General features: G+C 46.2%; 1 protein-coding gene across 1 annotated transcript; it reads left to right on the forward strand.

The window, feature by feature from the left end:
• The first annotated feature begins 313 nt into the window (after positions 1-313).
• Positions 314-22725, forward strand: RBP2 (retinol binding protein 2). The gene is made up of 4 exons (XM_066245691.1): positions 314-468; positions 12243-12421; positions 20776-20877; positions 22468-22725. The coding sequence occupies exons 1-4, from the start codon at positions 396-398 to the stop codon at positions 22516-22518; spliced, it is 405 nt and encodes a 134-aa protein (XP_066101788.1). The 5' UTR covers positions 314-395; the 3' UTR covers positions 22519-22725.

A 22725-nucleotide genomic window follows, 5' to 3' on the forward strand; every position in this document is an offset into this window, starting at 1 on the left:
ACCCTCCAAATCACTGATCTGTTTTAGTTCACTGTAAATTAGGTGGTGTTTTTTTCCTAGAGTTTCATGTAGTATGTGATCTTTTGTGTCAGGTTGCCTACCCTCAGCATAACGTCACTGGAGGCATCCATGTTGTTCTGTGTATCAGGAGATTGTTCCTTTTTGCTATTGGGTAGTATTCCATTGTGGGACTTTGAGCATGGGTTGTCTGCAGTCCTTTTGAACTTTGCAAAGGAAAGGAAAGTTCCTTTGGGCTGTGCTTATCACCTTTGAACCTGTTATCTTCAAAGGCATGATAATCCATTAGGCTTTAAAAGTGGCTCCTTTCGAAACATTCTCTCTGCAGCCTACTCCTTGATACCTGCCACACACCTGGGTAACCAGAGACCACCACCATGACGAGGGACCAGAATGGAACCTGGGAGATGGAGAGTAATGACAACTTTGAAGGCTACATGAAGGCCCTGGGTAAGGGGGTGGCCGGGGACGGAAGAGGGAGGGCCGCTTCAGAAGGACTGTGGCTGTCCCTCCAGACAGTGCCACTATAGAATTCCACAGGCCTGACTGCCAGCCTCCTTCACTCTTTGCTTACCTGTTGTGTAATATCAGGGAGATCATACACGTTCTCTGAGTTCTTGTCTGTAAGTTGGGAATAGTAGTAAATGAGATTATGTCTAGAATGTCCTTAGCATAGTTTCTGGCACACACACACAAAAAATACAGTGAATGGAGCATATACATACATAGTTACACGCACACACATGCAAGCAAAAGTAAAGCCAGACTTGTGAGGACCATGCCATCGCTCCCCTGCCTTGTGACTGCCAGCTCTTAGATAACCAGCTGGACCTGATATGATCCGCCAATGCCCCCTGCTTTGCTCTTTCATCAGCCTTGCAGTGGGGAAGCAGAAGAGGAGTGACTAGCACATCTCTCTTTCAGCCTAGAGAAAATCAAGCTCGCAGAGGCTAGGAAAGGCTTTGGTCATATAGATCCAGCAGTGTAGGACTGCTTATCTGACTTTGGCTCTAGACTTCATGCCAGGGGCTCAATCCATGTATGTCCTGAGTTGACTCTCTTGTGGGACTGGCAGAAAACACCAGAAACTGGAGGAACTGACCCTCAAAGGGGAGCTTACTTTGCTGAGCAGCTAGCATGGTCCAGGCACTGAGCAGGTAGCCCGGCGGGGTGTCCTGATCCCATCCTGCTGCAGCCTCCGAGCACCCTCCCCAGCGCTAGCACTGTCCCCCCAGAAGGGGCTCCTGGCTGGAACGCACCCATGCAAACACAAGGAAAACAGCTCTGGGCCTCTGACCCAATCATTTGGATATGGTGATGGGAAGTCTCATCAAAAACAGGTGTCATGGGTTTTTCTGTGCAGTTATCTTCTAACTTAATGCACATTTCCACTGTGTCAGTGACAAGGAGGGCTGTGATATGTTTATAGAGACTGGGGCTTTCTTCTGTGTTTCCAGCACTGGATAACTTTTTTTCCTCCTGGTTATCAGAATACTTGGAAGAGAAGGGAGGAGGCAAGAGGCAGGAGGCAGGAGGGCGGAGGCCAAAGGCCAAAATCCAAAATCCTAACCCTATTGCACCTGTTTTTAGTGTCTTGTGTGAGCAATAGAAATTGAATTCTGATTCTACCTGTGGGTAAATGAATGGTCTGGAGCTCAGCTCAGAACTGTAATTCTGAAAAGATCATCAGAGAAGGAAACTAAACCAGAGGGGCCAACATAGCTGAGGCTTTCTCTCTGACCTTGACCAGTTTCCTCATCTGCCAAGCAGGGATAATACCCCAGCCTTGCCTGTTTCTCCAGATGGTGTTGGAAGTGGTTGTCATCTGGAAGATGTGGAAAGCATTTTAACAAGGGCTATTTGGGGGCTTCGAGGTTTCAGCTGCAGGCCAAACTAGCAGGTCTCAGGAAGTAAGATCAGAAAGCAACTTTGTGTCTTTTGCTGCTTATTTTAAAATAATAAAAAGTACTGCCATGACTTTAAGTATAAAATCTAGTCTCAGTTTAGTTTATGGCTCTGCTGGGGGTGGGGTGTGGGGGTGGGGGGACTGAAATCCCTTTCTCTAGGTCTAAGGTGAGAGGCAAGCCACTCTCTCACCACCCTCTGTCCCCTCCGGGAGGAAGGGGGGCAATGTAGGGAGGAATAGGGGGCACACTGTCCGTTCTCTCCAAAGTACCCTCTTTCTAGAAACAGCCTCCCTGTGGACTGTGGACCCTTCCATACCAGTTCATACCCTCAGTGTGGGTGAGGGGCTCCCCGCTCATGGGTGTGCTTGTTATCTGGGTACCTCTGCCGCGGTGTCTTTGCTATCAGACACCTGCTGTCTCTTTGAGCTTCAGTCAGGATTTCCAATTTGGCCTCATACTACATTGGTTTCACTCACTAACGTGGAAACTGTTGGACCTTTTAGTACCAGAGTCTCTGCAGTTTAGTCTAACCATTAGACTGACAGTCTCCTAATTAAGATTAATACTGTGTGTGGTTGTACTACTTAAACCCAAAATGTGGGTGTGCCTCATGCCTCAGTTTACCCAGTTGCTGACAGCCCACAGTGTTGTAGGGCCCCAGGAAGTTGCTCCGGCTTGAGTCCATGATGCCCTATGCAGGATTGCTTCAGCTCACATAGCTGTCCCACCATGGTGACAGGACACCTGATCCCTCCCACCTGCCCAGGGTCCATGCGTGGGGGGAGGGGCCGGCACTAGCAGTGACCAAAAACGGGTCTCAAGGGCCTCAGCCAGATGCAGCTGAGGTGGGGCCACCCTGTCAGTTTTTTCTCCTGAAAGCAACCCAGCAGATCTGTACAATTTCCTCCACACCCACCTGGCGAGGCAGAGTTGTTTTTCCAACATTAACAAGTCAATGAAGCTTGCCTTCCTTGCCCTTTTGAACATGAGGCCCTTGGTATTTGGGGAGAACACATGCAGAGAGCTCAGTAAGTCCCAGCTATGTAAGTAACATTCACTATAACTTCTCTTTCTGCCGAAGAACCATCACTTTCTCAGACCTGAATCCCCAGCTCCAGGGAGTTGGCTTCCTCTGTGGACAGGACTGCTGGAAGGAGAGGCTCCCAGTGACTCACTCCACACACTGACCTCGCCACATGACTCAGCTGCCAGCCTCAGCAGAGTGACATGACACGTCATGAAAACCTTTGGGTTTGCCCCAAATTATCAAAGTCATTAACTATTTCAACAGTGAGTGCCAAAGGTCAATGGTATCTGCTTTCCTGCCTCCTTGGACACCTGATGTTTCTTGAGGCCCTAGGTACTTTTTTGACAGCAAGAAAACAGCTGGTCCATTCATTTACCCTGAGAAATGTGTCATGTCCTAAGGTCCTCATTCAGGTTGGATCAGGGCATCAGGGAGCAGGAGGAGTGGCCTTCAATTTAAAGGGGAGCCCAACAAGGGCTGTCTAAGGAGGAGGTCCCAGTGCTATGAGAGAATGCTGGCTAAGAGTCCATTCACTGCCCAGGAGTGAGGCCAGTACTACTCAGGGAAGTCATGTGACTTTTCTATGAACGTTCTAGAGGCCAGTGGTGGAAGCTGGGAACTACACCATCTAAGGCAAAATGAAGCCCTGTCTCTGTTCCCAGGAGCTCAGACTGGCACAGACAGTCACATTATAACGGTGCACAAATGGTGTGCCTATTTTCTATTACAGTGTGACAAATCACCCTCAAAACATAGTGTCTTAAAACACTGACAATCATTTTCTTATTATCTCTCATAGTTATGCAGTCTGACTGGGTTCGCCTGGGTGGTTCTCGCTGGGAGCTCTGTTCAGCTGTGGTTAGACGGTGGCTGGGGATGGTGACGGCCGGTGGCTGAGACGTCAGCTGGGGCCGTTGACATCTACATGTGATGTCTCCATGTAGCCTGGGTTTCCTCACTGAATGCTGGCAGTGTCCAAAGGGAGAGGACACAGGAACTGAATGACCTTTAATGACCCAGACTCAGAAATCACATAATACCTTTTCTTTTGTGGTCTGTCAGTTGAAGCCCACCCATACTGAGGGCATCATTGAAAGAATGGCATGTAGGATGGGAAGTACTATTGCAACCATTTAAGAACCTATAAGCTGCTCCCGATGGGACAGTGGGTGATTCCGTCCCTCAGGCCTGAAAGGGCCATAGTAACAGTGGAACAGTAGTAACCAGGTGTACAGGATGGTGGCGGAGCGATCTACGATACACAGGTCACAGAAGGCTTCCTGAGTACTTCTAGGTGGGCTTTTGAAGGAAGGAGAGGAGTGCTCCATTCGGAGATGGAGTCAAGATTGGCCCTGTGGGCCTGTGCAAGGGTCAGGCCAGTAAGAACTGGTGTAGGCAGGGGGAACAGAGGAATTGTATTGTCAGAAGTTGATGCGCAAGAAGGAAGGGAAAGAAGAGTCAGGAAAGGTGATAGGGACAAATTTTGAAGGAGCTTTGCCATCACGTGTGGACAGGATGGAAAGGAGCTTTGCCATCATGTGTGGACAGGATGGAAAGGAGCTTTGCCATCATCCTGTGAGGACAGGAGGAAATGCATGCAGGAGAGAAGCCATGAGCACTCAGTCTGCCGGCCAACTGATGATTGGTTCGCAGAGACTGTCAGAGAACTGAGAAGGGGGCGATGCTCTGGAAGAGGATGAGAGCAATTTTAAGAAAGGGGACAGGGGATGTCCAGAGCAGGAAATAGACTAGATTTGGTGACTGAGTGAGGAAAAGGCAAGAAGACAGCCTGGGAAGTGAAACACTACCATGTAACTTTAATCAAGAAGATGGGGGACATGTAACAGAAGGTGTGTGTTTTTAAAAATGCTCAATTAATGTTAAATTTAGATGGTTTTTAGAAAATCTTTATTCCATAAATTGTAATATTAGGAGAAATCCAGTTCTTCTCTTAATACACAAAAGAAAATGAGGATTATCTTCAATGAAAACAAATGAGGATTATCTTCAATGAAAACAATCTTTGAAATTAAATTAACATGCACAGATTTAAGAGAGCACTGGCCACTGCGAAAGTCCTAGTGGGTCTCTGGATAATTCCACCAGGAAGGCGTTAACCTTTAGAGGCTAAACTCAGGCAGCTCTCAGCTGAGTCGTCTCTGCCAGGAAATATTTCCTGAACACCCGAATTGTTCAAAATCCTGTCATCCTGACTGTTAGGTGCCAGTCTAGCAGCAGACGTGAGCACATACATGAATGATCCTCATGTCACGATAAGCCTTGTGCTAGAGTTTTATATACATTATTTTATTTAATTAGTTCAGTTTTCAACAAATGTACTGAGCACCTATGACGTACCAGGAAGTCCCCTAGGCATTGACAATATGGTGGTAACCCGGGCAACAAGTGTTGTGGAGGTACATGCTAGTGGAGGGGGGAGAGAGTAAACAGTTTAAGACAGCGATTTTCAACCAATGTGGTGCAAGAGTTTTTAAAACATGCGATACTTGACTATTTAGTCAGGGGCACTGACCTCTTTTCCCTTAGTTTGTCCAATAAAAAATGACAATAGCCAACCCAACAATAACTGTCCGGTGTGAATACCCTGTCTTGAATCATAAATATATAGGTCATATAATAAAGTTGCATCTTATTGGTCATGTCACATAACAAGGTTGTGTCTGATGGGTTAATTCTTGGTACCAAAATCCTTATAAACAAGTATAGGCACCTGATTAAAAAAAAGAATCACATTGGAGCAAAAAGGGTAGGTAATTACTATTATTATTTTGTAAATCAATAAAAATTATATCGTTTTGTCAGTTTGACAAAAAATATATTTTTGTTGTACTGAGACATTTTAGTAATTAGTTATGTGTATCCTGAGATGAAAAAGGTTGAAAATCACTGGTTTAATTAGATTTTAAGTAGTGATAAGTGCTTTAAAGAAAATATGAAGGAAAGATTTGGTGGAGAGTGATGGGTGGTCAGGGAAGGCTGTCTGAGGAGGTGTCTTCAAAGCCTAAACTTAGAGACTGAAAAGTATTCTTCCCAGCACAGGGAACAGCAGGCGCAAAGTCTCTGGGCCCGTCTGAGAACTATACAAAGGCTGTTGTGTTGAGAGAGTGATAAACAAGGGAAAGTCTGAGCACAGAGGAATGGCAGGCCTTATGATGGAAAAACTTAATTCAGTTTATATTCTTGGAGGATCACTATGGCTACAGTATGAAGAACGAATCCTAGGTGGGCAAGGTTGGAAGCAGGGGTGCCCATTAGCAGGCTGCTGTGTGGTTCAGGCAAGAAGTGATGGTGGTTTGGGCTAGGGCTGTGCCAGGGCTGGAGAAGAGAGAACAGATTCAGTGTATTATTTTGGAGATAACACTGACAGGGTTTACAGATGACTAGGAAGCAGGAAGAATGAAGACAGCCCCCAGGCTTAGGCCCTAATAACTGGAAAGATGGTGATCTCATCTGCCGAAATGGAGAGGAGTGAGTTTGGATAGGGGTGCTGGGATGGGGAAGTACATTCAGAATTCTGTTTGCATATTTTGGTTTCAGATGCCCATTATTCATCCAAGGGGATTATTAAAACTGGCACACTGATATAAAAAAAAAAAATCTAGAGCACAGGGTGTAGTCAGAGAAAGTGCTGGGGTGGAAGAAACCCAGGTGAAGTTTGGTCCCTTTTTTGCATGTACCAGAATCTCCACCCTGAGCCCCTTCCCAGGGGCGAGTGCTAGGCAGCGGGTGAGGAGGTGAAATAGTGCAAGGGATCAGGGAGGCACCCGAAGGTCCCCCGCCTGCCTCTGCTGGCCCGGGAACGTTTGAAACCTCTTTGGAGATGTCCTTGAGGAGTGACAGGAAGAGGAGGAGGAGGAGGCAGGCAGGAGCCAGGCTAATTCCTCTCAAAATGGGTTATCCGGAGGAGGAGATGGCATGTATTGCTCCTCCATGCTGCTGCTCACGACTGCTTAAGTAAGAGTGCTGATGATTTGAGAATTAAGGAGTCCAGGTCTGAAGCCCATCAAAGCTGCACTTGGAACGGGTCTCAGATTTTATATGATGAATCTGTGTGCATCTCTGCTATTTAATTTGCAGAGAGCGCCTGCCCTCTTAGCCTGCAACTTCAGCTTTTTTCACACGCACATTACAATGCATTTTAATGTTGAGTAGAATACTCATATTTCAACTTTATGGCTGGCATTGTTCAAAATGCAGTTATGAAAAGTATGCTTTTAATAAAGTCCCTCCAGTGTTGTCTTTTTCTTCTGCAGCAACTACAAGCCATATATATTATTCAGAAATAGCTTGCCTTTGGACCTTTTGCTCCGAGATAGAAATTCATTTCACCTGGTTATAAATCAGGCTCAGAGTTACTTTTAATCCAGAAAAGCAGATAAAACATAGTCGATAACCCTGGTGTTAAAATACCGTATCAGAAAAATAATCTTCTCTGGAAAGTACAAAGAGGAAGTGTTTTTATAACCTGTGTGTGTGTGCATGTGTACTCTACAGCTGCAGGTAAACCTTTCCTGCTGATTAGAAATATCACGCATCCACCAACAGAACATTTGGCCCCCTTCCCTGGAGTGGAGCAGAGGTGACATGATTAACTAGCCTGTGTAAACACTAAAGGGTAGCAAAGAGGCCACACCATTTTTCAGTCCAGAGAAGAAGTGGTACTTGATCTCATTTGCATAGAGCCCCTAATAAGATTCCCCCGGCACTGGTCAGAATGATTGACTAGGGACGGTGTTTCCAGGACAAACCAGTTCTCTCAGCAATAGGCACTTTAAATTGCAGCCCACCATTCTGAGCAGCCAAGGGCAAGCAGTATTTTCTGTTAGAAAAGGCTTAGTTGTGAATGACAAACAGAATGCATCCGTAGACAAACTGTTAGGAGCTTGAGCCTACCTAAGTAGCTCTGAACCCACCACTTAATGTCTGTGGGACTTGATAGCCACATCTGGGGAATAAAAATAGCTCGCAGGCCCTAGCCAGATAGCTCAGTTGTTTAGAGAATCATCCTGATACATCAAGGTTGTGAGTTTGATCCCCAATCAGGGCACACATAAGAATCAACCAATGAATGCATATATAAGTGGAACAACAGATCAATGTTTCTCTCTCCCTTCCTCTCTCTAAAATCAATACATTTACAAAAAACTAAAATAAAAATAGACTTGTTCTCTGAGGATCACTTTATTTCTAAATTTCTCTGTAAATCCCAATTCTTTCTGAGTCGCTTTGCCTAGAGTTCTTTGTTTCATCTGGTCAGTACATGCCCTGTGGTTGGTTGGTTGTTTTTTTCCCCGTATCCTTACTATGGGCCCAGCAGCAGGGTATAGCACAGCATGGACCTCAGCATGGAGGGCCAAAGCAGGAGCTAAAGTTGTGCCTACCCATTGGCCAAACCATAGAGTGAAGAAGCTGATAAAATGCCATATGACAGACCAGGGCTATGCAAGTGAGAAGGTGGGTCAGCCGCCAGCCTGATTGTCAGAGTCCAGGGCCCTGGACAGCGTGGAGCAGCAGATGTAAATGTGACTCTAATATTTTACTCCAGTCTGAAAGTTGCACTGGTCACTGTGTTTGACCTGAACAGAAAAGGCCACAGCTTGGAGGCCAATGTGTGTCAAATACCCATGAGCTCCTTGGCACCGTGTAAAGCATTTTACCATTATTTTAAGCGAATCCTGCATTAAAAAACTCTATGAGAGGAGCTTTCTTTCCCCCATTTTACTGTGAGATAACAGGTTCAGAAAGGGAGTGACTTCACGGAGGTTACATAGCTGGGAACTCAGGGTCAGGATTTATACCCGGATCTGGCCCTCACCCTCACTCTTTTATACCAGTGGTTCTAAACTTTAGCATGCACAGAATCACCTGGAAGGCTTGTAAAAACAAGCAGGGCCCAACCCCTGTACATCTAGGGTGAGCCCGGAATTAACATTTCTAAGAGGTCCCCGGGTACTGTGATGCTGCGAGCCCAGGGACCTCACCTGGAGAACCACTGTCCCGGACCACGGTGCTCCTATTAACCAATCCATAAATGTCCCTTGAGCAAGTGATCTGTGCACAGCTCTGGGCCTGGTTCTATGGGGACACAGCAAGGAAACAGCATTTTTCTTGTCTACTTAGAGGTAAGACTTCAGAGGGAAAAGCAAGCGGCCCCATGACAAAGTCAGAGGAAAATACCAGGAAGTGTCTCTTGGGCGTCAAACCATACGGCCTGGACAGCAGTGAGGAAGGAGGAAGAGACTGCAGAGCAGACTGGAGAAGGCGAGGCTGGGCCGGGCCCTGTGAGATCTGGAGGGCTGGGAGCACAGGGGTGGGAATTCAGGGAGCAAACATACAGGGAGTACGTGGAAAGATGCAAAGGACTCCAACCAGCCACCTGGTGACATCAGGGGACTTAGTGATGATGGAGCCAGCAGCTACCATTTATGGGCCATTACCACAAGCCACCAGCCACTGGGCAGAGCTCTTCAAGAACACAATTTCATCCTCAGAATAACCCAATGCTGCTAACAATAGCTCCACTTAGCCACTTCTTTCTGCTGCTTCTAAACCTGGACCCAAATGTCCAGCAACAGGACTGAAGTTAGACACATGGACATTGTCTGCTGCATTAGACTGGGGTAGAATGAGAGACTTACAGATTGGAATGTGACATATTAGCCCTCTGCCTGCTGTAAGCATGTCTTTATACTGACTAGAATAGGGAAAACGTTCCTTAGTGGCTTTTAGCAATTTTAAGGAAGGAGTGTGTGTGTGTGTGTGTGTGTGTGTGTGTGTGTGTGTGTGTGTGTGTGTGTTTCTCTGAAGTGAGAAGGAGGGAGAGGCAGACAAACAGACTCCCACATGTGCCCGACCAGGATCCACCCGGCATGCCCACCAGGGGGCAATACTCGGCCCTCTGGTGCATTGCTCTGCTGCAACGAGAGCCATTCTAGCACCTGAGGTGGAGGCCATGGAGCCATTTTCAGTGCCCAGGCCAGCTTTGTTCCAAAGTAGCCTTGGCTGCAGGAGGGGAAGAGAGAGATAGAGAGGAAGGAGAGAGGGAAGGGTGGAGAAGCAAATGGGTGCTTCTCCTGTGTGCCCTGGCTGGGGATCGAACCTGGGACTTCCACATGCCAAGCTGACGCTCTACCGCTGAGCCAACTGGCCAGGGCAGGAAGGATTCATTTTTAAGTCAGAAATCCTTGACCATTTGGTCCTGTCTCATCTTCTCCCTTCCAAACAGGCCAGCAGTTGCCTTGAAAGGTGAAAAATTAAACAGATATTTTCATAATTGCAGGGCCCAGGTGACTAAGATAAACAGTAGCTATTAGATTTTTTAAACCATGGAAGTCTTTCTCCAAACAGCTCCTTATGAGGAAACCCAAGATCTAAAGCTATCTGAAGGTTCTGGGCCTTGGGTAGGTCTTAAAAGTCTATAGTTTCTTTTACGTTTTCCCAAGTGATTCTGATGGGCAGCCAGTTTGGGACTCACTGATGAATTCTTAGACAAGGCAAGTTCTCAACAAATAGTAGTGAATAGTAGTTGAGCAAGGCACTGGTACTCATTCACCAGCTCATGCCAACTTGACCCTAATTTCTCTTTGCAAGTTAGGATACAGGTATAGTATCTTTTTATCTCCTGGGGTGACTGATGTTACTTAAAATTATTCTCTAATGATAAAAGCTGACTTTATATAACTTAGGGTCCTAAAGACCAGCCAGGGCTGTTTCCTATGCAGATGTGATTCTGTTGTTGTCCAAGCAATCAGCTTGGGCTTCGCCTTGGCCCTTTGGGAGAAGGAGTATGATAGTGACCAAAGGGGATTCAGAAGGCAATGGGTCAGAAAGTCAAAAAGGAGAGAGGGTGAGGGAAGTGGCGCTTGGCTACATGGAAGGGCAGCAGGTGGGGTAAGGGTACAGCCAGAGGAGATGCTGATTCTCCAAACTGACACGAGCTCCCTCAATTGTTGGTAGCTGTCGGTCTCTCGTGAATACAACAGCATTTATCCCCTACCAGACGCGCACACTGTGAGGTTAATCACCGACCTATCATAGAGACAAGGCTGGAAGTCTCAGAGGAACGGCACTCAATGAATCGGAACTGTTCTCACCCTTGAGGTTGTCCTTGAGATATAATAGAATCAATCTTATTGTTTTTGAAATCTTCCAGGTGGACTTCCAAAAAATAAAGATTCAGATTGGTATCCAAAATTATCTTGAGAATTTATAGGCATAAAAGAGATCAAATATGATTTGGTGAGAGACCAAGAGCTTAATGATGTTCATAGCAAGGACAGAAATTTAGCAGTTCCAGAATTATCCTCTGGTTTAATCCATAGGATAGTGACATTTTGGCTTGGCTGATGTTTTATGTATAACCAGAGGTTAGCAAGGAGGTGAGCTCAGCACTTAGCTTCTTACTGTAAAATGTAAAGCTTAGGAAATGAAACACTCCATTGAAGGGCATGCTCCCTTTTACTTACTAATGGTCTCTAAGAGATGAAGAAGATTTCCTTTAAAACACTGAGACAAAGAAAAGCTATAGATGGAATGAACACAGAAAAATCTTGATAGTTGTTGAGTCTTGGTGGTGAGTATAGAGTTCCCTGTACTCTCCTCTCTACTTTTGTTTGTTTGTAATTTTTCATAATAAAAATATAAACAAATACCCATCTTTTCCTTAAAAAAAAATCTCTGAGCAAACGTTTATTAAGTGTCTGCAGTATGCTTAAAACTGTACTTGAGGCTGATGAGTGAGGCAGAACAGCCTAGCTAAGGAAGCCCCTAATCTGCTCTAAAAGTGGAAATTTGTATCATATCGTTCCCCGCTGTGGACATTAACAAAATCCATCTTTACCCATGATCTAGACTGGTTATTATTAAACACTCCTTTTTCTTTTAAACTTTTAAGTCTTCTGTTCAGCAAACTCTTAAAAATAAACCCAGTATGTCAAATACATAGAATGGAGCTGCTGTGGTGGAGAGATGTGTGTATGTGTGTGTGTGTATGAACACATATTGGAGAGTTGCAGCTCAGGCAGGAGCCCTGCCTGCTACCTCCTCTTGCCAGCAGGGCTCCTGAGGAGGCAGGAGAAACCCTACGGTCCCCAACAATTGACTGAGATGCCCAAATTGGTCGTGTGTAAGACAACTCTTATTTCCCACTTAAGCAAGGAAATGTGGCTGGTGCTGTTCTGCGTCAGTGGTCTTGATTACTTGGCCTTGTTAAAAAACTGAATGAGTCTGGCTGAGCACATCGGAACCTCCACAACTCCCTTTGCCAACAGATATTGATTTTGCCACCCGCAAGATTGCCGTGCGCCTGACTCAGACGAAGATCATTAATCAAGATGGCGATAACTTCAAGACGAAAACCAACAGCACATTCCGCAACTATGACTTGGATTTCACTGTTGGAGTGGAGTTTGACGAGCATACCAAGGGCCTGGACAACCGGACTGTTAAGGTACTAACCTGGGTGGGTGCTTTCCATTCGTACACTCTGGAGAGGGTGGCTGTTTAGCTTTACACACACACACACATACACACACACACACACACACACACACACACAATGACAGAAACAACCTGGAAAGGCGGACCAGAGTGGACTCAATAGTGCCGGCAAAAAGAATCATTATTTAATGTCGGAAGAGGCAAGCTGGCTTCTGCACTGAGCTTACAAGCAAAGGAGAGATGAAAGGACGTTGGCCTCTCTGGGGCCTGGCGTGGGCCGGCAGGCAGAGAGAGAGCAAGGCAGACTGCCCAGGGAGGAGGCCGCCGTGTGAGCTGAGTAGCCCAGCTCCACCAGAGGGGCAGCCTTCGTGGCAGATTTCCACGAAGCCCTCATGGTGAAATACATTTTTCCTTTTCAGGAGACGTTGAGAATTCATGTTTTTATACGAAATATCTCAATTTTAGATGATCCCCAATGATTTAATTTTTTTTGTAATTCAGTAAAAAGCAAACCAAAAACTCAGTGTACTTAATGAAGTCAGGGTTTCCCCAGTACTAGTCACTTACAGAAATCTCGGGCAACTGTGTGCCTTCTGTGTTCACATCACCTTAACTCACAGGATATAACGGAGGACCGCCCATGCATCAGAAGCCAGACTGCTTGAACGGTTTGGGTATAGGTAGGAATTGAACATGAGCAGACAGCCCTGAGTACACAGGTGGGGAGTTATCTCAAAGCCCAAGAACTGGAATGCAGAAGAGGCAGGCCCTCACGCAGAAGAGCAGTTTGTCAGTAAGCCAGAGAGAAAAAGCAACAGGGAAAGTGGGTGGGTGGTGGGAAAGGCAGGGGCAACAGCAGGTCCCTCTCCGCTACAGTCACCATGTAGTATCACTGCCTAGTGACCATTTGTCGCAGTGTTTATATTCACACCCAGTGCGCCTGTCTTTGGTTCTTCAAATTCAATTATACCTGGTCAGTTCTCACAAACGGGAGTGAGAAAAGTCCAGTCTCAGTCGAATTTAAGGACTCTCCCAACTCAACCTTAGCATCATGCAAGAACCCCGGAGGTTACAGTCCAGGAAAGGTTTTCTGGTTTGTCATTTACCGTGATTGCCACTGGCTGCTCACTGTTCGTGCCCGTGCAGTTTATATGAGGGTGAACAGCTTGAATACTTACAGTACACACCCCATCTGTGCCAATGCAGCCACCAGGACCTCTGCCCTGGCTCCAAGCTGGGGAGGGTGGGGCTGGTTCCTGTTCCCAGGTACCCAGTTTCTCACCACCAGCAGAGGCCAGCCCTTCAGGGTGCCAAAAAGAAACCCAGCCTCCCCCTCCCACTCCCCCTCCCCATTCACAGGGAGCCCCACTCTCCCCAGAGTCCCCCTTCTCTTGTGCTTCCAGAAGCTCTTTCAAAGCTAAAGGTCTCAGCTCTCCCCCAAAGCAAGGGACGGGGGCCCTGGTTCCTCTCCTGAGGGGACTGAAAGGAAAAGTTGTCCTCTTTCTTTGCTACTGACTCCCAAAGCCAAGAGAGCAGGACACATTTTATTTCTCAAGTTGTCCTGCAGCGTTGATAATCTCAGCCATCACGTCAAGTTTAAATTATATTTAGTGCTGCTTCCTAAAGAAAAGTAGGAAATGAAAAGCACTTTGGAAATGCTTCCATCGGAGCCGACTTGGCACAGGAGCCTAAGCCGCAGGAGCCCTGGGACGGCCCCCGTGCGTCCCTCCCCGCGAGGCTGATGGATTGACAGGGCTTTTCTGAACTGGGTGGCTGGAAGGCCAATTCATCAGACACCGGAATTCATAGGAAAATGTGCTCAGAATTTTTGCATCACTCTGCTGTCCTAACCTAATCAGTTCAGGATGATTCATTTTCCCTGGTCTTTCCGTTTTGGGTTGAAAAACAGGCCTGTTCTTTCTGACTTGTTCTTTTATCACCTTGGATGGTAGAAAACTCACTCTTCCTGAAATGAATTGTGCCCTTTCAAACCTTCCTGACACTTAAAGGATTCTGTTTGTTCACACTCACTTTTCTTCTGCCTCTCTGCTTCCCACTCTCCTCTTCCTCCGACCCCATCCTCCCCCAGGTCAGTTCTTAGCCCTGCATAGGGAGGACCCCCTCGCCCACTTTCTGTCTCTGCTTTCCCATAGCAAGAAGTTGGGGCTAACACACACACACACTCTCTCTCTCTCTCTCTCTCTCTCTCTCTCCCCTCCCTCCTTTCCTCTCCCCCTCCCCTACCACCCTCCTGCCCTCTCTGCCACCCCCCCCCCCATTCTCTCTCTGGAGCTGAGGACAGAGTTTGCTCAGGCTCCAACTAAGGGCCCCTTCCAGGGAAATCCCAGCACAGAGCAGGTGCCCTCAGGCCAGCCTACCTCCTGTCACTTGACTGGAACCCTTCAACTAGAAGGGGGCGACAGGGTGTAGGTGAGTCTGTCTCTAATTAATTTCTGTCGCCCACACATGGTGGTATGCCTGAATGCAGACACAAGCTATGTGTCTGTGTGCACGTGTGTATGTATGTTTGTGTGTGTGCACATGTGTGTGTATGTGTTTGTGTAGTACTACTAATGCTCTTATTCCCCAGGGTTCCATTTCTCAAGTCCTTGGTCACCCTCATGAGCCCCTCTGGAAATCTCCCATTCAGCAGTTTGAAGGAGAGGTGGAGAGACGGGGTCGCAGCCAAGGTTCCGTAGGGCCCTATAGTACCCAGTTTTTCGCCATCCCAGAGCCAAGGCAATAAACCCACATTGATCATGGGGTTGACTTCTCTCTGAGGGGCCCAGGGATCCCCTTCTTCCTTCTGAGATCATATCTATTTCTCACTGCCTACCCTGACTTGTTTCTAAGAGGGTTTAAAGTCCCTTTCAAAATTACACAAGCTACCCCAAATAAAATTAAGTGAAAAAGAAGCAATTGATATTCATACAACAGAATATCATGCAGGCATAAAGAAGAATGAAGCACTGATTAATTCTACAACATGGATGAACTTGGGAACATTATGCTAAGGGAGAGAAGTGAGACACAAGACCACATGCTATATGACTTATATGAAATGTCCAGAATAGACAAAATTATACAAACAGAAAGTGGGTGCCAGGAGCTGAGGGAATTGGTAGTGACTGCTAGTATGTGTGAGGTTTCTTTGGAGGCAAGGAAAATGCTTGGATTTACAGAGTGGTAATGGTTTCACAACCTTGGGAATGTGCTAAAAATGACTGAATTAGATACTTTAAAAGGATGAATTTTATCACATGTGAATTATATGTTAATTAAAAAAAATAAGTAATTGGGGCAGGGAAAAGCAGAGAAAGATAATGGCAATTAAAACCAATAGAACCCGCCTAACCAGGCGGCGGTGCAGTGGATAGAGTGTTGGACTTGGATGCGGAGGACCCAGGTTCAAGACCCTGAGGTCGCCAGCTAGAGCGCAGGCTCATCTGGTTTGAGTAAAGCTCACCAGCTTGGACCCAAGGTCACTGGCTCAAGCAAGGGGTTACTCAGTCTGCTGAAGGCCCCCAGTCAAGGCACATATGAGAAAGCAATCAATGAACAACTAAGGTGTCGCAATGAAAAACTAATGATTGATGCTTCTCATCTCTCTCCGCTCCTGTCTGTCTGTCCCTATCTATCCCTCTCTGATTCTCTCTCTGTCCTGTAAAAAAACAAAAAACAAAAACAAAAAAACAATAGAACCTATAATATGACTGTGATGTCTCCAGAGAGCTCAGGAGAAGCAGCCCCTCCGGGAGGACCCCCTCAGAGATGCCAGAGGAGGGTGGGCGCTACAGGAATAACTCTGACCTGGGGGAGGGGCACGCTAGGGAGGGGTTAGACATGTTGGTAGTATCCTTCAATGCTCTTAATGTAAACAGCTATTTTCTCTTCTCTTTTCTTTTTAAAGACACTTATTTGGGAGTGTTTTAAATTTACAGAGAAGGTTCAAGAATATAACAAAGACCATTCTGTACACCCTTTACCAAGAGTTACCTATTGTTACTTCTTGCCCTGTTTGCTTTATCTTTTGTACATGCTCTTTCTCTATAATATCCATATATTTTCTAAACAATCTGTTGTGTTACCCCTAAATAATTCAGTGTGTACTTCCTAAAAACTAAGATATTCTCTTATATTCCACAGTATATTTATAAACTTCTGTAAATTTCATTGATAATTAAATTGATGCAGTACCTGCATCTAATTTACCACAAAGGGCTGTGGGGTTTTTTTGTTTGTTTGTTTTGTTTTGTTTTGAGAGAGAAACACCAACCTGTTGCTCCACCCATCCATGCATTCATTGGCTGGCTCTTGTAGGCGCCCGGACTGGGGATCAAACCCACACTTTGGTTTATCCAGACGATGCTCTAACCAACTGTGCTACCCGGCCAGAGCTGTTTTTAATTATGTTAACTGTGGACAATGTGATAGGGAAAATCGCAGCATGGGCCCAGCATCCTTCATCCATCCTCTTCATCCTCACGGAATGCTCTCCCTCTCCCGCCCCAGGCTCAGCAGCAGTGGTTTCCCTCGCTTATATCCATGTCCTCAACCACAACATCTTTTAAGGCAATTGAGCCTCTTTTAAAAGCCTCCTCTGATACAGACATAAAGGACACCAACAAAAGCAAATTGGGCCCTGGCCAGTTGGCTCAGCGGTAGAGCGTCCGCCTGGCGTGCGGTGGACCCGGGTTCGATTCCCGGCCAGGGCACATAGGAGAAGCGCCCATTTGCTTCTCCACCCCCGCCTCCCCCTCTCCTTCCTCTCTGTCTCTCTCTCCCCCTCCCGCAGCCGAGGCTCCATTGGAGCAAAGATGGCCCGGGCGCTGGGGATGGCTCCTTGGCCTCTGCCCCAGGTGCTAGAATGGCTCTGGTCGCGGCAGAGCAATGCCCCGGAGGGGCAAAGCATCGCCCCCTGGTGGGCAGAGCATCGCCCCCTGGTGGGCAGAGCGTTGCCCCTGGTGGGCGTGCCAAGTGGATCCCGGTCGGGCGCATGCGGGAGTCTGTCTGACTGTCTCTCCCCGTTTCCAGCTTCAGAAAAAATATATATATATAAAAAAGCAAATTGAATTGGAATTTTAGTTCATTTAACCATTTCCTTCTCTCTTCTCATTGTCTATTTTATGTAGGGGTAAGGCTGTTATATATAGGCATTACCATGATTCATTGATAATCAATGTACTTTACGGTCAGAATAACTTTTCATCTTGCTGCCCAACATGAGTTTTTAAAAGAAAATATTCGGACAGGCCCTCATGCACCAACATTTTTCTCCTTTGTTTCCTTATAAATTTGCAAAGTCCCTGCTACATGTGCGGTTAGGGTCAGAAGCTATTGATAAAGTGATGAATTAGACCCCCTTTCCTGCCCTCAAAGACCTCCTAGCCTCATGAGGAAGTAGACAAGTAGATAGACAGTTACCATCCAGTGTTCATGTCGTTGGACATGTGTGTGCTCTGCTGGTGCCACAGAAACAAAGGCAAAGAGGTGGGCTGGCTGAGTCATTGTCAAGAACTGTTGTCAAAGAATACACATTCTCATTTATTTCCTTATGCGGGTTTACCTCAAGATTCCCTCGTAACAAAAACAATCATATATGCATTCAACAAGGCTTATCCAGCACCTCCTATGCACTGGTGGCTGTGCCCAGTCTGAGGCAGCAGAAATGAACAGCTTACATGGGGGGAGACGGATACTAACTCAATCAATGTCTATTAGATATCTGTGATGTGTAAGACAATATGGGTGAGGGGATTAGAAGACACAGTCCTTGCCCAAATAGAAGATATGAGTCCTTTTTTATCTCTTAGGGCAGGGACTGGGTCCAAGATCAAGGATGGGTAACAAAAAAATGTATATTCCTTTCTCATTTGTTTGGAAGGAAACTCTGGAATATTCCAGCCAACATCTCCCCCCTAGAAAACCTAGGAGATGCCTCCCCACCTCTCACTTAATAAACACACACACACACACACAAACAAAAAACTAGGAAAACAACCTATGAACTAAGCTTTTGCAAGACATTCTAAGATGTGAGGCTTTAGAAAGCATATGAATTAATTGTTGGATTAATTCAGGAAATATTAATATTGCAGATGGTTAGAAAGGATTCAGAGAATAAAAAGTAACATTTTCTTCCCACCCCTGTGCTCAGCCTCTCAGTTCCCACCCCATGTGGCAGGCACGAATAGGGTTTGCTACCTCCTTTCAGGGAACATGTGCAAACATGCAGGCAGGCACACTCCCCACCCCGCTTGTTTTATGCATATGGCCCTGCTCCTGGCTTTTAAAACTTAAACTGTGTGCTATGGAGACTACTGCTCTTCTCCATAAGTGTAGAACTGCTCCCTTCTCCCAAGAGCTGCATGGCAAGGATGAACCACGCCATATTTAACCAGCCTCCCACTGACAGAATTCATGAGGCTTCCTTTGCTGTAACAAACAGTGCTGCAATGTGTTGAGAAGTAACATGAGGAAGAATAAAATTGTACATAAAATATATAACATGATCGAGGTCAAATATTATTTTAGAAGGAGCTAGACTTAAACAGTCTAAAAACAGATTTGTACCAAAAAACAGACCTGAATGTACAAGGACAGTGAATTAAAATATACAACTCAGTTTATCACCAACTGGGTTTACAAGATATACAGACAAGTAAACATCTGGTCTTTAGCATAATATTGTTCATGGAGATGTAATACGGTTTGCACATACTGGGAAGTAAACCAGCATCGGGGTCATCCCCAAGGCAGGACAGCACCAATGGAAAACCACTGCTTGGATGAGAATGGCGTCATCTCAGGAGGTGCACTTAGGGCAAGCCTAAGTCTGGCACAGAAGTGGGTGGCCCTACAGGACCACCTGTTACCATGCAGGTGCTAGCAGAGGTAAGAGGGAGAATAGAGGGAGAGTTGGAGGGGTGTAATTTGTAAATATATGCACAAGGGTTTGAGCCTTTTAGGTTTTAGTAGGTTTGTGGCTTCTCCAACCTGCTAATCATCCAGTACAAATTCTGCACCGTTGCTGCCACCCTGTGATAGTAACCAGTCGGCATCACTGCCTGGGGGAAACCCAGGACCAGAAGCAGGTCCACCCTCCTGGTTCTGGATGACGAAGCTGACCCTAGAGCCATCTATCTGTGCACCCTGTGACAGGTAGCTTCCCTCCTGTTTTTACTGACCTACAGTGAGCAGGCCTTGCATTGTGATTCCTGTAGGGGAAAATTCCCAGTAGAGTTTCTAGTATATATATATAATGTTATATTTTGAAAGGTACAATAAGATTAATATTGATTGATATACCCACCAGCCATGTAGGAGGGTTCCTGTTCTCTGTGGTGTGCTATCACTCTTTTACCTTTGACTGTAAGATGAATTGTACCTAAAAAACAAACAGCCTTGCCAGACCAGGCAGTAGAGCAGTGGATAGAGCATTGGACTGGGATGCTGAGGACCCAGGTTCGAAACCCCAAGGTTGTCAGCTTGAGCACTGGCTCACCAGCTTGAGTGTGGGGTTTCTGACTTGAGCATGTGATCATAGACATGACCCCATGGTCTCTGGCTTGAGGCAAAAAGTCGCTGGCTTGAGCAAGGAGTCACTTGCTCTGCTGGAGCCCCCCAGCCAAGGCACATATGAGAAAACAATCAGTGAACAACTAAGATGCCACAATGAAGAATTAATGCTTCTCATCTCTTTCCCTTTGAGCTTATCTGTCATGCACGTGCACCCTCTCTCTCTCTCTCTCTTGCTAACAACCAAACAAAAACAGCCTTAACTTGCATTTCTCTTATTATGGGTAAAGTTGAATATCTTTTATTATGTTTAAAATCCATCAGCCATCAGCTAGGGTTGTATTTTGTGGGGGGGGTTTGTTTTTTTCTTTGTAAGCTGTCAGTTGGCCTCCTTTGTTGGATTACCTATTAGGTTAATGATTTTTTTCCTTAATGATTTATAGGAGTCCCTTATATATAAGGGAATTAGGTCTTTTATCTGACATGTGTTATAATTATTTTTCATAGTTTGTTATTCAGATTAACTTTAGGGTATTTTTCCCTTCTAGAAATTTTACACTGTTATACCATCAAATTCATCAGCTTTCCCCCCTCTGATTTGAAAAGTATATCCACCATATGATAAAAACAGAAGAGCAGAATTCTTAAAAAGAGAACTGAACCAGCTACAAGCTGATTTGGCTGGAATGGCAGGTGTATGTGGCAAATGAGCCTGAAAGGATCTTGGCTGAGGCTGAGGCTCTACCCAGTGGACACACAAGAGCCCGAGAACAGCTTTGGGATTTAGGTTTGTTTAGTTGCAATCAAGACCATATCGTTGATTTGCTTGGGAACTTGTCATTGCAGTCGCTGGTCACCTGGGATGGTGACGTCCTTGTGTGCGTGCAGAAGGGGGAGAAAGAAAACCGTGGCTGGAGGCAGTGGGTTGAAGGGGACAAGCTACACCTGGTAAGTCTCAGGATCTGCTGGGCTCCCTTTCACTTGTAATCACACAAATTGCCTGTTCACCTAGTCTGGCGCTTTCACCAAAGGGGAAAAAAAGGCTCTGCACACTTCCCCTGAGCTCCAGCCTAGTGCGTGTGGTCATATAGCCAGAAAGCCATTCCTGCCTGGCTCAGGCAGCTCCAGGACGAAATCTATATGGCTGTTTCTGTGAATGGTTGCAATTAAAACAAGTTTAAAATGCTAAGTTAAGAAGCAGAGGTCCATGGAGAAATGCAGGGAACCTATTAAAGTCCAGCTGGAGCACAGTATGAGTGAAGCACAGAATTAAGATGTCCCAAAAGGGGGAGGGACCAGGCCTCCTCACAGTAATGAGCCTGGAAGAAGAGGGGCTGGGGTGCAGGCAGAATGGACAGGGGACCGCTGGACCAGTGAAGTGCTTATAGACAGACCGCAGACACTGGCCTCTCATTGTAAGGTATGTCCGCCCAATTCCAAAATATACTAGGATACTTGGTACTAGAACAGAGCAGTAGGAACCATTGCTGAGATCCTTAAATTATACATTTGTTGGTAGCTTAATTTTTCATTCTTCAATCTTTTAGGCAATTTATGGGTCAAACATTCAAATAGTGAAAAATCTCTCCTTTGTGCATTCAGTCACCCATTTGTTAAATGACTGGCTCATTCCACAAATGTCTCTTCATTCATACATGTGGAGTCAGGCAGGTCCCTGGCTCTAATGTCAGTATTCAGGTCACCATGGTGCCGTTCAGAGCCAGCCTTGCCTCACCTGAGATCTTTATTTTGGAGGCAACGTCAACTGATGATAAATGGGAGGTATTCACTGTGTTTTCACATTGACGGTTTTACCTACCTGCTCTACTTCGGATGATGGATCTTTTTAATTGTAGCACAATGCCCAGCAGTCCCTGTGAGTAAGAGAATGGATTCATCGTCAAGTGAAATGATTTTATGGTGGTCCGCATACTTGTGTTTTTCTCTCCTCCCGCAAAGGGCCATGAGGCGCAGATAAGGCCTGGGAGCTCCCTCTGCCTGGATTCAGAAAAAAACAGCATCTTTGCACGTGCAGGCCTGGCAGGACCTTCTGCAGCACGCACCCTTTTATTGCCTGGGCCACCACCACCCAATGTTCTAATCTCCGAGGCCAGAAAGCCACAGGGTGGTGGGACACAGCTCACCAGCCTGCATCTTCCTAGGCCCTTGCCTTTCGAACACTCCTCCCCACTAGGTCCTCCTCTTCTTTGTGGCTTTTCTGCCTTTCATAAATTAAGCGATGTTGCTTTAATCATAAAAGTAGGAGAAATCCCGCCCAAGAGGGTAATTTCTTGGAATTTTTCATTTTTATAGTTGTTCAAGTTCAATTCAAGTGTCAAAATCAAATTACTGCTACCTGCAGGGCATGCCAGCTGATTGGGTCTGTGAGATGCACATTGTGTGTGTGTTAGAGCTCCAGAATGTATGTGTGTTAGAGCTCCCCTCCCCCCACCCACATCGCAGATAGCAAGAGGGCTCGGGGCAGGGCAGAAGGAAGGCCCGGCTTGTTGGTCACTCACCCACTTTCTGATGTTGCAGGAGCTGACATGTTGTGACCAGGTGTGCCGTCAAGTGTTCAAAAAGAAGTGATGGCCGCGAGGGGGCCTGCCCCGCACTCCCAGTGAAGAGTTCTTGACTGGCTTTGAGAAGCAGCCGCAGGGACCCTCCCACCCCTGACAGCCCGTGAAGGCATCTGGATGGGTCTCAAACAGAATGAATGTGTAACAGTAACAGACATATTCCCCCTCCTCTGAAACCTGGCATTAAACGAACAAAGATCACTTTCATACTTTGAAA

Source organism: Saccopteryx bilineata, chromosome 10 (assembly GCF_036850765.1).
Source record: "Saccopteryx bilineata isolate mSacBil1 chromosome 10, mSacBil1_pri_phased_curated, whole genome shotgun sequence".
Taxonomy (NCBI): Eukaryota; Metazoa; Chordata; class Mammalia; order Chiroptera; family Emballonuridae; genus Saccopteryx; species Saccopteryx bilineata.